At 43.9% G+C, this 13,109-nt stretch overlaps 1 protein-coding gene across 4 annotated transcripts in view; it reads right to left on the reverse strand.

Annotated features, from left to right (window-relative positions):
- Positions 1–9,736: 9,736 nt before the first annotated feature.
- DOCK10 (dedicator of cytokinesis 10) overlaps positions 9,737–13,109 on the reverse strand; it is a 167,722-nt gene continuing 164,349 nt past the window's right edge. For 3 of the 4 annotated variants that reach the window (XM_048505430.1, XM_048505429.1, XM_048505428.1), the window contains 2 exons: positions 12,153–12,228; positions 9,737–10,720 (listed from right to left, as the gene is read on the reverse strand). In XM_048505430.1, coding sequence (XP_048361387.1) covers positions 10,653–10,720; positions 12,153–12,228 — 144 coding nt within the window. In that variant the 3' untranslated portion in view covers positions 9,737–10,652. The remainder of the gene's footprint in view (positions 10,721–12,152; positions 12,229–13,109) is intronic. The other variant, XM_048505431.1, reaches the window with a different exon arrangement.

Genomic DNA, 13,109 nt, shown 5'->3' on the forward strand with positions numbered 1-13,109 from the left:
GATTGCCAACTAGTGTGAAGAAAAAATGTTGGCTCTCTTTAATAAGAGCTTAATGCCATTTTATTTACCAGGTGATGCTGTTTACCTACATGCCATGAAAAGCTTTGGTTGCCCATTTCTGCACATTAAGCCTTTATTAAAGAGGCAGGACACTTTTCTCCAGGCTTGTTGGCAACCATACTACCAGTCTTGTTGTGGCATTTCCAATGGTCCTCTTTGGCTGTTGAAGTTTTTGTCCCAAGCCAAATGATATACAGCATAATTCCTTAGTGCTTTTTTGAACTGGAGGGGAGATGTTCTTGTATAATTCCAGCAAGAACTTTAAATGACTGAGCCTGTGAAAAGTGTAGTACTAACTACGAGTGTGGTTGAATGCTCATGTTTACTTCCTAGACCTTTCCCTACGTACGACATTCGGTGGTACCTAAAGAAAAGGTCCATAGTGAATGTTAAGATGCAGTTTCTTGGTAGTGAATGATTCCTATTTGACATTAAATGCATCTTCCTCTAATTGAAATTTAAAACGTTGCTTGTGGTTTGGTATCACTGAAGATGTAATTAAACATAAAATATGCATAACTCTTAACTCCTTTAGGAGTGTTGGGGTGACACCAACTAAGGCATAAATAATTTCTTAACAGAATCAGCAGCGTTACTTCTAACTCTATCTGTTTGGCCTTCCTGCAGCAAACTTTTCATTATAATTTTTATTTATTTATTTATTTATTTATTGTTACAGCTTCTATACCGCCCCATCCCCGGAGGGCTCTGGGCGGTGTACAACAAAAAATATAAATAGACAAATTATAAAATCTTTAAAACAGCGATAACAATAGCAGTAAAAGTAATAATAGAGGCGTCCGACTAACCCCATTTTTAAAATTCTCCCCAAAAAAAAAAGGGAGAGGAGGGGTGATGAGCTCACATTTGATAATGGCCAAGATGAAAGGGCCAATTGGGGGGGGGGGGCACCATTTCAGCAGCCATGGTCTCTCCAAAGGCCTGGCGGAGTTTCTAACTCCGTTTTACAGGCCCCGCGTGGAACTCATTGAGGTCCCTTAAGGCGGAAGGCCCCTAACAGCCGGAGGAAGGGGTGTTCCACCAGGCCGGGAGCGTCAGAAGGCCTCTGGCCCGTGTAATGGAGGCTACAACCCCGCATCATAGAGGGAGCCAGGGACCCACTTAGAGAAGATTAGCCTCCACCGAGCGGAGAGGCCGTGCAGGGACATATGGGGTGATCGCGGTCTTTCCGAAGATACGAGGAGTCCCCAGGCTTGGCGTTAAAAGGCACTTAAAGGTCAACACCAGCACCTTGAAGATGATCCGGAACTTCTACTGGAAGCCAGATGCAGCTGGCGCCAATACAAGGCTGAATGTGATAAAGTAGATGGCGCTGCCTGTGAGTAAGCATGTGCCAGCTGCATGCTGGACCAGTTTCTTTAGTCTCCCGGATCAAACGCAGCGGAAGCACCAGCTGATAAAGAAGCGAGTTACAAGGTTAGTCTAATCTGGAGGTGACCGTTGCATGGATCACCGTGGCTAGGGTCCCGCTTGGGAGAGGAAAGGAGCCAGCCCGCCGGGCCTGAAGCGAGGATAGTGAAAAAAAGGCAGTCGCCAGGGTTGTATGGGCCACCTGGGTCTCCATTGAAAGAGAGACAAATCCAGGTGGACTCCCCCCAGGCTGCGCACGCGAGGGGTCGAATTAAGCGCCTAATGTGGCTCCCCCTCCCACACCGGGTGGCTGGAAATCCTGTCCCCCCCCTACGCCGCCAAGCCAGAGGATCTCCGTCTTCGATGGGTTTAGTTTTAACCTGCTCCTTGCCGCAACCAACCAGCAACCCGCCTCCAAACAGTGCTGGAGAGCCGCAGGGCGGGCGACTGCTCCCCCCCTCCATCAACAGAATGAGCTGAGGTGTCATCCCAGCGGTACTGATGGGCAGTGGTCAGCCCAAAACTCCGTACTCAGTTCCGAAAGCAAAGGGGTAGCATGTAGATATTAAATAGCAGCGGGGATAGGTAGAGCCCCCTGAGGGTACACCGCAATCAAGCGGGCACTTCCGGGAGGCCTGGTCCCCGCACCTCACTTGCTGACTTCTCTGACCCCGAAGGAGCGAGGAGGCAATCCACTGAAGGACAGTGCGCCCGCGCGGAGGCGGACCAGGCGGTGGGTCAAAGCTGTCGTAGTTGCGACCATCAAACGTGGCCTTCGCGTGTAAGATCTAACAATACCAGCAGCGCCCGATCCCGCCTCGGTCAAAGCTGAATACGGAGTGTATCTGTGACGGCGACGGGGAACAGTTCTCCGTCCCATGCTTAACCAGCACGGAAAAGCCCGGACTGGCAAGGAATTACGAGAAAGGCGATGCGTCATCCAGAAACAGCGAAGCTGCTCCAACACCACTCTCTCTCAATTACCTTCCCAGGAGCGAGAAGATTCCGAAACGGGCTTGATAATGTGGCCAGATCCCTTGGAGTCTAACGGGTTGCGTCTTTTTAAGAGGCAGGGGCCCGGACCACTTGCCTCCTTCAACCCATCCGAAAAGACTCCTTAGCTCCGAGGGGAGCCATTGATGATACTCAACTAGATGGGGTCGTAGCTGGCCCACCCTGCAAGTTTTTTTTTACAAGCCAGGATGGGCAGCGGATCCAGAGGACAGGTAGTTGGTCTAACAGCAGCTAAAGGTCCTGTCCAACAGCGGACTTCAGAGAGCAAGGAAAACTGGGTCAAACAAAAGGGCCTGAAGACGGACAAGGGGAGACCTCCAGTTCACTGATTGTAGCCAACGTGGGAAAGATCCTGGCGGGAGCGACAGCTGAGCATTACTTATCCGCCAAAGAAAAGCTCATAAAGCCCTGCTACAGCTAATGCTCAAATTTGTGAATTTGAGGACCCTCTCCTGATAAGGGAGGTTAGAGAGACCGAATTATACTGAGAAATGGGGCCAATTGTGCTGGGCGGAGCTAGCCGGATCGCGAGAGAGGGAGGAGAAGAAAGCCTCTCTTAAGCCTGCCCCTTACGTCAGCATGCACCTCATAGGCTTTCATTGCAAGCGTCCCTATAAGATGTCTTCAAGCAGCCTCGTCACGAGATTTCCTCCACGCACTTCGCTCTAGGCGATCCCACCAAAGCACTGCCACGTTTCATGTGCGCAACTCCCCAGTGTACCAGGGAGCACGCCGAGGAAGCCGGGGCGTGGGGAGCTGCCGGGGGGCAACAACCTCGATGGCATCAGGAGATCGGGGAATTCCAGTCCTCCACCTGCTCATTCAGAAAGTGTGCCGGGCGGGTTCAGGGTCCCGCAGAGCATTCAGGAAACCAAGTGGGATCCATAGAAGTCTCCGCGGCCAAGAGGCATAAATTGGCCCGGTCTGCCGCCAGAACAGAAGGAGTGTTGTGGCGTGTCCACCGGGAACTCTTCAGGGCATAATGGTCGGACCACTTGGCACTCTGTGAGACAGAGGGATACACGACCAAGTTTACTCCCGACCGAAGACCAAATCCAGCGTATGCCCGGCCTCATGAGTGGGGCCAGAGTTTATTAAGGAGAGGCCTAGTGTCGCCATGGATGATACCAGCTCCGCAGCCGCCGTGCATGAGGCGGTGTCGACATGGACGTTGAAGTCCCCCAAGACTATAAGCCTGAGGGGAACCACAAGCGCCCAGATCTGACACCACCTCCAGCAGCCAGCTGACAGTGCCGATCTCCCGAATGCGCTAGGCTGCTTACCCGGTACACCAGGAGGACGGCCAGCCTCTCCGCGGCCAACCACTCGAGGCCGACGCATTCCATGCCGGCGATCTCCGGGACGGGGACTGCCCTAAAGGGGATAGATTCACGGGTGAACAAAGCCACCCCACCCCCCCGGCCCTGTGTTCGCGGTTGGTGGAGGCACGCGAAACCTGGTGGCGCGACCTCGCACAAGGCGACGGTCTCACCTTCGCGCACCTATAACATGGGTGTACCCAGTGTTAGTGCTGAGGCTGCTAGTGAGATTAAATTGTGTGAAGATGAAAAGTAGCAAATCATTTTTTCTTCATTCTGTTACATTTGCCTGGGAAGTTGAATTGTGTTTGTCTGCAATCCCAAGGAGGCTTTGCCCCAGCATTTGACAAATGATCAATAAGTATCTGGAATAAAGATGCTCGGGATGGCAGCCTCCAGGTGGCAGTTGGGGATATTCTGGAATTACAGCTCATCTCCAGACTACAGAGATCACTTCCCCTGGAGAAAATGGATAGCTTGGAGAATGGACTCTATAGCATTGTACCCCACTTAGGTCCCTATCCTCCCTGGGCTCTTTCCCAAGCTCCTTCCCCAAGTCAGTAGAGGAGACTCCTCACCTTCTTGGCACCACTCAAAATATGGCAATCAATTACCTAGGTCTGCCTAGTGGTTGGGCCAACCCTTGTTTAGTGGTTGGAAACAGCAATAGCTATAAACTTCTGAATGTTCTCATTGTGCAAGCCAGCACAGCTACCCATTTGAAACTACCAGACAAAAGAATGAGTAGGTGTGGACCACTCTCAGTGTGGGATAGTGATTAAGAGCAGGTGGACACTAACCTGGAGAACTGGGTTTCATTCTCCACTCCTGTGCTCAAAGCCTGCTGGGTGAACTTGGGCCAGTCAAAGTTCTCTCAGAACTCTCCCAGCCCCACCTATCTTGCAAGGTGTCCCTTTTGGAGACAGGAAGCGAAGGAGTTTGTAAACCACTTTGAGTCTCCTTATGTGGCGGTGTGTGCTTTCAAAAATTTGAGTTGATGAGCAGTTAATATCTCTGGGGAAAAAAGTTGGAGCTGAGAGCTGGGAGTTGAGACTCAGTGTCTCTGTTAGCAGTTAACTGTTCTATAGTTCTTAGCTGTAAATACTTTTAAAAAACCACTATGGTCATCCTGTCATCCATCACAACACTTTACCAGAGAGAAAAGTGGGGTATAAATCCAAACTCTTCTTCTTCAATTGTTAATGAATTAGTAGGGAAGGGTTATTGAATATCCCAAGAGGTTGAAATGTTTCCCCATTGGTTTCTCAATGTTTTCCTTTTTTATGTCTGATTTGTGTCAATTTCCTAAATCAGTGAGACTCATTGGTTTTAGACCCAAATATAGCTCTTTGATATGCCATGAAGACTCTTTGGGCGCTGTTCCCCAATGTGTTGCCTGTCCCTATGTTAGGAAAGCAACCTGGCAGATGGGTCCCACCTTGAAAGAGCAGCTCCTGAGGGAACAAGTATGCTGCCAGTTTTCCTAAGGTGCAGGCCTTGGGGCAGGGATGAAAATTACTGTGGCTTTTTTGATAGATGGTAATTTGATAATGTGGTTGTTTGCAAGTACTACTGCCCTAGAGACAATTCAGTTTGTTCTCCGGTTAAATGACGCCTATGTTACAATTAATTTGTTAGTCCTTACAAGTCTTGTTAGTCCTTACAACTAACCTGGCTAGCCCTCTAGAATTTGTGTGCATAGTCTGCTCTTACTGTGTTCTGATCTGGGATGACTAGCATGAAACATGACAGAGCTATATGACACTAACTATATTCTGTGATCATTCTCAGGAGTCTCTGTCAGCTTCATTCTGTTGTCCTCCAGAGTAATTGCAGGCTGATCTAACCCCAGGCTTTTATACTGGTTTAGAAAGTCAGAAGGCACTCTAGGGAGAGAAAACTAGGACATGACTTAGCTTTATGTTTGCATATGTGATATGTGTCCTGATATATTAAATCCTCCTACACAGAAAGCCAGTTATTTCTTGGGCTCCCAGTGTAGAGGGCCAGACGCAATCAAATAAGGTTTCCTGAAATAACTGCTCAAGGAGGGCGGAAAAGTGAATAGCAGGTTAAGTGTAGCTTTGCTGTTTGCTTTTGATTGCATGACCAAAAGCTCTCTAGAGGGTACCTGTTTTGCACTGTCTAGCCTCATCTCATCGCTCTGAAAAAAGAAGCAAGGGGGGGGGGGAGCACATTTCCTCCTCTCCCCGCTTAGCATTTACATTTCAAAGGAAATGACAGCCTGCTATGGCACAAAGTCCAAGTAAAGGAAGCAGAAGGTATAATTTCAAACATGGCTTTGTTTAAATGTTAATTTTGGAGCAAATTGAGCATGGGGGAATAAGATTAAAGTCTTGCATTAAACTAATGTCTTGCAATTGGAAATTACCAATTTAGAAACTGGCCAGTTATTGGAAAACTTGCTAGGAATTCAAGGGGATTTTTTTGATGGTCTTCCTGAGGGAGTACTTGGTAAATTTCTTTTTTGACACAGAGAGTAATTTCTGTGAAAAGCCTTAAGACCCTAATAAGTGACCTAATCACTTGTGTGCTGACCTTCACTTTTCCCATTGGACAAGCCATGGCAGCCATGCCTGATAATAAAACACAACAGTATAATTATTATATTTCATTCAGAATCCCTTATACTTTTCTCACACTGCTGTGTCAGAAAATCTAAAATAATCATATATAAAATCCATAGGGATCTCTGTGTGAAATATAAGTATTTTTTCCCACATCACCATTGTTTTTTATTCTCTGCTTTGACTCTCTATTGGTGTCCCTCCCTTTGCAAACCGAGGTATTGCCTGACAAAACATCTGGAGAGAAGGCTACAAAGGAGTGTGGAAATTAAGGAGTACACAGAGGAGTAGCTAGGGGAAAGGGGGTCTGGTGCAAAATTGGAGTTTTGCTGCCCTCCCATGTTCGTTTGTGTTTTGTGTTTTTTCAATTTTTGGCCTGCAGGGGGCATATTTTTAGGCTAGCAGCATTAAAATTTCAGGGTATCTTTAGGAGACTCTCCTGATGATATCTCCCAGGTTTGGTGAAGTTTGGTTAAGGGGGTTCAAAGTTATGGACCCTCAAAAGGTTAGCCCCATCTACTATTAGCTCCCATTGGAAACAATGGGGGATAGGCACCTTCTTTGGGGGTCTATAACTTTGGATCCCCTGAACCAAACTTCACCAAACTTGGCTGGTATCAGCAGGAGCGTCACTTGGCGATATCCTGAAATTTTGGTGCCACTATCCTAAAAACTGCGCCCCCTGCCAGTCAACAAATTAAAAACACTAAAAATATCAAAAATACATTTTTGCTGCCCGCCCCCCAGGTGCCCGCCCGGTGCGATGCGCACCCCCTTCTCCATGGTACTGGGGGGTACACCACTGGAGGTACAGCCTGTTCAGCACAAAGATTACAAATATAGGGCAGAGGCCACCTAAAGGCAAAATTAGGCTACCAATTCCCAGACAGCTGATCTTCCAGAGTTGGTGATGGTAGAGTCTGGAAGCTTTCTTGATGTAACATAAATGGATTTTGGAAGATGTTTCTGTCAGACAAAGTCTTAAGGTTGGTATGCTGATTGAGTTGTATCCCACCCACTCCACCCAGGATTAGCAGTTGGATGGCTATGGACAGACAGACAGAGGGACCATGACTGTTAGAAGAAGGATACAGCAACCACTCATGCTGAAAGCCCTCCCAGGGAGTAGTTGTATGTCAGTTCAGGTAAAGTTTTGTTTGAGCTGGGGGCAACTTTGCAGAAAGGGATCTGGATACCAGGTATCCACACCTTTTATCTTCCCCACAGTTCCCTTAAGTGGCCAAATAGTGTGCAGCAGGTTGAGTTTTGCATCAAATTGAGCTGGTGTTCGCAGAACCTTTCCCCCAGCATGTTTTTAAATAGTTTTGGAATATGCTGATTGCACATCCTTGGCCTAGGTGATACAGTAAGATTGTTTTTCCCAAGTCAAGATGGGAAGTAGGGATGCCATGTTGGGCCTCTTGCCCCACTTCTAGGAATTCTGAAGCTGAAAGGTTTCACAAGTTTGTTGTTATTAATTACAAAGAGAAGTTGAACATGAAAGATAATCATTTGGCCCAAGGTCATTTTCTCACTCCACAGATCAGATAAAATTTAAGGTCATTTCTACTTTGTTCTTCTTCATGCTCCTGGAATTTTTTAGTTCTGAGGAATGTATTGAGAATGTCTACAGAGAATGTAAATATTCTCTGATATCAGAATCCGTCTTTTAAAATACAAATGTGTTTAGGGGCAATGATGACTTATTCACATTTAATTTGGCCATATGCAACATGAATCATGCTAGAAGATGACAGAACATCTCATCAGCTCAAGAATATTGCAGCTACCAGTGTGCTCAAGACATGAATTTAATGAAAGGCGTTTCGAGCTATAATTACTTTAGGAATTGACTGGTCTGCGGCTTGATCAAACCTGTCACTACATTTTAATCTTCTTCCTAATACGAGGGAAAGCAACACAGCATTGTGGGAGAACTATGCGTGTTTTTCAGTTTGATTTTATAAATGAAACCTCTATCATTTTACCAGCATGACAAGCGTAACCCCAAAGTGTCCAGAAAAGATTCTGCTCTCAAGGAAATAGCATGCTGAACTCCAGATACATATAGGTTGCAACCAAGAGATAACTATTTCCCTACTTGGCAGAGAGAAGGAAATTCAATATGCAAGTCAGACCATTAGAATCTTCCGGGCCACAGCAGTGGGCATTATCACTGTTTGCATGTAAGCATGTGAACAATTGATTCCTTTTATTATTATTATTGGAACTGTTTTATTGAACTGAATTTTATATACTGGTGTTGTTTTATGCTGTTGTTGTATGCCCCTCTGAGCTCTTCGGGGGAGGGCGAGTTACAAGTGTGAATAAATAAATAAATGATTGATAAGTGAATGCTGACATGTGAACGCTGATGAGTGAAAGCCTCATGCACCCTGAAATGTCTTGCTATGCCCATTGGTAGAGAACTCACTTTACACGTGGAAGGTCCCAGGTTCAGCTGTTGAGGTATCCTGTTAAGGGATCATATGTAGCAGGTGCTGGAAAACAACTTCCTTTGCCTGAAATTGTGGAGAGCTGCTACTAGACCAAGACAACAGTGGTGAATTAATGGTCAATGGACCATTATTCTGACCTGGCAAGTTTGCATAGCATTTCATCCTTAATTACTTTGTTTTCTGAGCACTTTATACTTTCAGTGAAACAGAACAAGAAGTTCTGAGCTCAAAAACTAAGCCTGTGGGTCACCACACATACATTGTGCTTTTTTTTTTTGCTGTCAGATTGAAGCCAACTTATATGACCTTGAAAGGCTTTGAAAGATGTTTGCCATTGTCTGCCTATTCATAGCATCCTGGTATTCCTTAGTGGTCTCTGTTCTAAATACTAACCAGGCTAGACCCTGCTTAGCTGTGGAGATTGGGCCAACTTGAGGTATTCAAGTCAGGGCATGTTCTACAACATATATTGCATATGGTGCAGATCAGTGCTGTGAAACCACAATGGACTGCCAGCACTGGCATCTCACTGGGTTTTCTTTTGGCTTGGAAGCCTGTGTAGATTGTGTCTGCTTATGGCTCCATTGAGCATGGTATACCAGGGAGCAACTGCTGGCATTTCTCTGATATCTGGACCCATAAGCCCACATTAATATTATCTGGCAATGGGAAGTGGGGGTGAAATGGTTAGTCACAGAAAAAAACCCTATAGTTTATTGTTAGCATAAAAATAACACTAGCCCAGATGGACTTTGACTACTAAGAAACTTAAAACACCTACACACATTTCCTTATCAGAGCTTCTCAGCAATAAAACCTTTGCAATTCCTAAATGATCTCATAGAAAAAATTGAAGAAGGTAGTTCAAAATATTTTTACAAGCATTGAGTTTTGGTAGTGACATATGTATATGTTTAAAAAACCCTTCCTTCAGTGGCAAGCAGAGCTGTTCTTATTCTTGCGAAGTTTAATTCCTTTCACATGGGAGAAGCTGATAATGAAATACAGGCTGATTTTCCTTACAAGCAAATGTTTCACTCAACATGATATATATTGTAGAGGTGAACGTTGGAAGAGTTTCCCCTAATTACAGTCAGTGAGCTAAGAAAGGCAACAACAGATGTGGTGAAAATACCTTGAAGACAGAAGCAAGCAGAAAAGTCTGGCACTTCTGCAGGGTCCGATTTCAGGGCAACTCTGCTTTTTCTTATAGGTGAATAAATATATCAGTGAACTTGGACACCATAAAGAAATGCTTACAGACAATTTTTTTTACATGTAGACAAATATTTTAATATAGCTGTATCTGAAATGTTATCCACATTTTAGTAATGTCAATTATTAACTAAAAACTTTGTAAAAATGACATATTTTACACATCTTCTATTTACAACTGCAATATACTTAAATGTTATAAAACATCCACTTTTGACCTTTAAAATATATGTATACTAGGACTTGTTATTAGATTATATTACTATTTACAGCAAACGTAAGGCTCACTGTAAAACTATATGTCTGACGATAATTTCATGTTCTGTCTGGTTTAATAAAGACCAAGTTGTAACAAAAAACAACAACATAGGAAATGTGCAAATACCAGAAGAGGCAATAATGTCCCCTCCAATCAGTCGATAAAAAAAAATAACACTGAAAATGTTCAATAAATTAAAACAATATATTGCATTTTGTTTTTACTAAATTCTTCATTATTTGCTCACACTGTCATCCAAAACCTTCTCCAAGTTCTCTTCTGGTCTGTTCAAAGAGAGGGGAAGGTGTGACTCCATCAAATGTCAGTATTTGAGGATACTGGGGGTCCGGGTGGGGTGGTGATTGTTTTATTGATTGCATGAGAATAAGGTTGTTCCACTCCTTGTTGTCTTGTAGAGTCCTCCTTGTACATGATCTTTTAAAAACAGTAAATACAAGACTGGTGAAATAAGCTGAAATTTGCAGGATATCATCACTGGTGACATAGCATATTCAATATAATCATTCTAAACTTTATTTACAAGAATTATAATGGGCAGGTACCTTGTGTGAGTGATTTAAGTACCTGCCCACTGAAATGGAAGAAAACGAAAAAATGTTTCTAAATAATTTACACCTCCTCCTCCCTAAGCTTATTTGAAGTGGTCCTTGAAGGAGATTGAAAATGAAGTGTGCACTCGTTCATTTGCTCCTCCCCTTTCTCTCTTTCCCTTATTAATGCTAAGTACACTTTTACGTGATCTTCAGATTAACCATTCCTTCAACCAGAATAAAAAAAATAATCTTTTGAAATGAGTTTTGGATTCTGGATTGGATCCAGTGATGAACAAGTAGAAATGTAAACAGATTTAGTAAAGTTCTGCTTGTACAATATCTTGTATAATACAAGCACTTTCCTCTTTATAGCATAAAGTACAAAGCCAGCGTGGTGTGATGTTTAGAGTGTTGGACAAGTCACACATTCTCAGCCTAATCTACCTCATGGGTGTTTTGTGGGGATAAAATGGAGCGGAGAAGAACGATGCAAGTCACAAAGGGTCCCCACTGGGAAGAAAGGTTGAATATAAATGAAAAAATAATTTGGGATATGCTGTGTTTAATTGAGTACAAGCAGCTCGCATGACTTTTTCCACATCTCTGCTTGTATTAGGGCCCTGGTGCAAGTGGAATTCTTCCAGCAAATCCAGGTTTCTGATATGGGCAGGAAACATTAACCATAGTTTGCTGATTTGGATGTTATGGCAAGTACAGTTGACACTGGAAAGGAAACTGAAAAGAATTCTGCTCTGCCCATTCAACAGCCCACCAAGAGTGTTGGAAGAATAAGGTTTACTGATGGCCCATGGGTTGGTGTCGGTGGGTGATGCTATACTCATGCAACCAGGCACACAATATGAGGTGCGGGAAGGTAAGGATGTATGCAAGGCATCATCACACTGCCCTCCATCCATTAGAACAGGAGGGAAGAGGAAGGAAGAGTTTTTTTGTGTGAACCCGTGCCTTATTTTTTTTAAAGAAAACCATGTTTTGGAGGATCATCTGCATTGAGTCACAGTGCCAGCATATATGAACCTGCTCCATGTATTATTTTTAATCACAGGTGGTAAAAAAGTGCATGCATAACAAATATCCAGTCTGAGAAACTGAACATGAGAAAGCAGGCCACAGTTATCCATGAAGTTTCCATACTCCTTAGAAGAAATAACTGCTTTCCAAACTAACGCCGAACAAGAGTAAATTAGAGATAATATCCTGGGTAAATGTTTAAAGTCAGTCAACAAGGAATACTAGCAAGTGAGACAATGAGACAGTAAAAGAACATGTAGACATAAAGAAAACCAACATACCACTTTTGGCAATAGTATTGAGGGAAATGTTAGACAGTGAAGCAGAGAAGTTGTATAAGCATTGACCATGACAAAGCTGCCAGAAAAAGAGAGAAAACGTGTTGATGAATGTGTCACTATCAGGGGAGTAACAAACAATGCCACAAATGAGAAACATTGAACTCTGGAGCCATCATGAAAAAAGACAGTGCTGGGTCACATGTTCACATGACAAAGTCACCACCAGGTGATTTTATTGTATCAGCTTGCACAGTTAATATATGATTTGAGTATGTCCCAGACTGACCTCAAGAGCCTACAGGTTTGCTTTGGAGTGGCAAATGCGCCCTCTCATCACAGAAGGGTTCGCTCAATTAGCAGACATCTTCCTTCAAAGTGATTAGTAAAGTCACTACAAGGAGATTTTACCAACTCCAAACAAGCACATGGTCCCTGAGATGATTTGTAAGGGCAGTGGTTGCGAAATAGTTTCAGGTGAACACAACACATAAGAAATGTTATAGCAGTACACCAATTAGTACACATAGTACACAGGCCTACATAACTGAATTTAGAATAAACAACCAAAACATTCCCAATAACTTCTATATGAAGTTTTAATAGCTTTTTTATTTTACCCTGTAGTTTTTCCAAGCACTCCTTAATTCAGCAGAGTGTATGTATGGTGACAAAAAATATATCTGGTCTCAATGCAGGAATTTATCATGCAATGGGTCAGGCTAATTGAAAGTAAAGGAAAACTCTATGCCCCCACCATGCTTTGAATAACCTGCACTGACCCTGATTGGTTCACCTTTTTATGTAGCATGCTGCTGAAGAATCAACACGTACTCAGCTTGTGGTATAGATCTAGCAAGAAGTTAAATACTGAGCAAAGACATCTTTTCCCTCACCAAGCCATATGGTTATCAAAACAATGATTAATGTAATGAGGCCTGCAAACTGTAGGAGGTATTT

The sequence above is a fragment of the Sphaerodactylus townsendi genome, linkage group LG08 (assembly GCF_021028975.2).
Source record: "Sphaerodactylus townsendi isolate TG3544 linkage group LG08, MPM_Stown_v2.3, whole genome shotgun sequence".
Classification (NCBI taxonomy): Eukaryota; Metazoa; Chordata; class Lepidosauria; order Squamata; family Sphaerodactylidae; genus Sphaerodactylus; species Sphaerodactylus townsendi.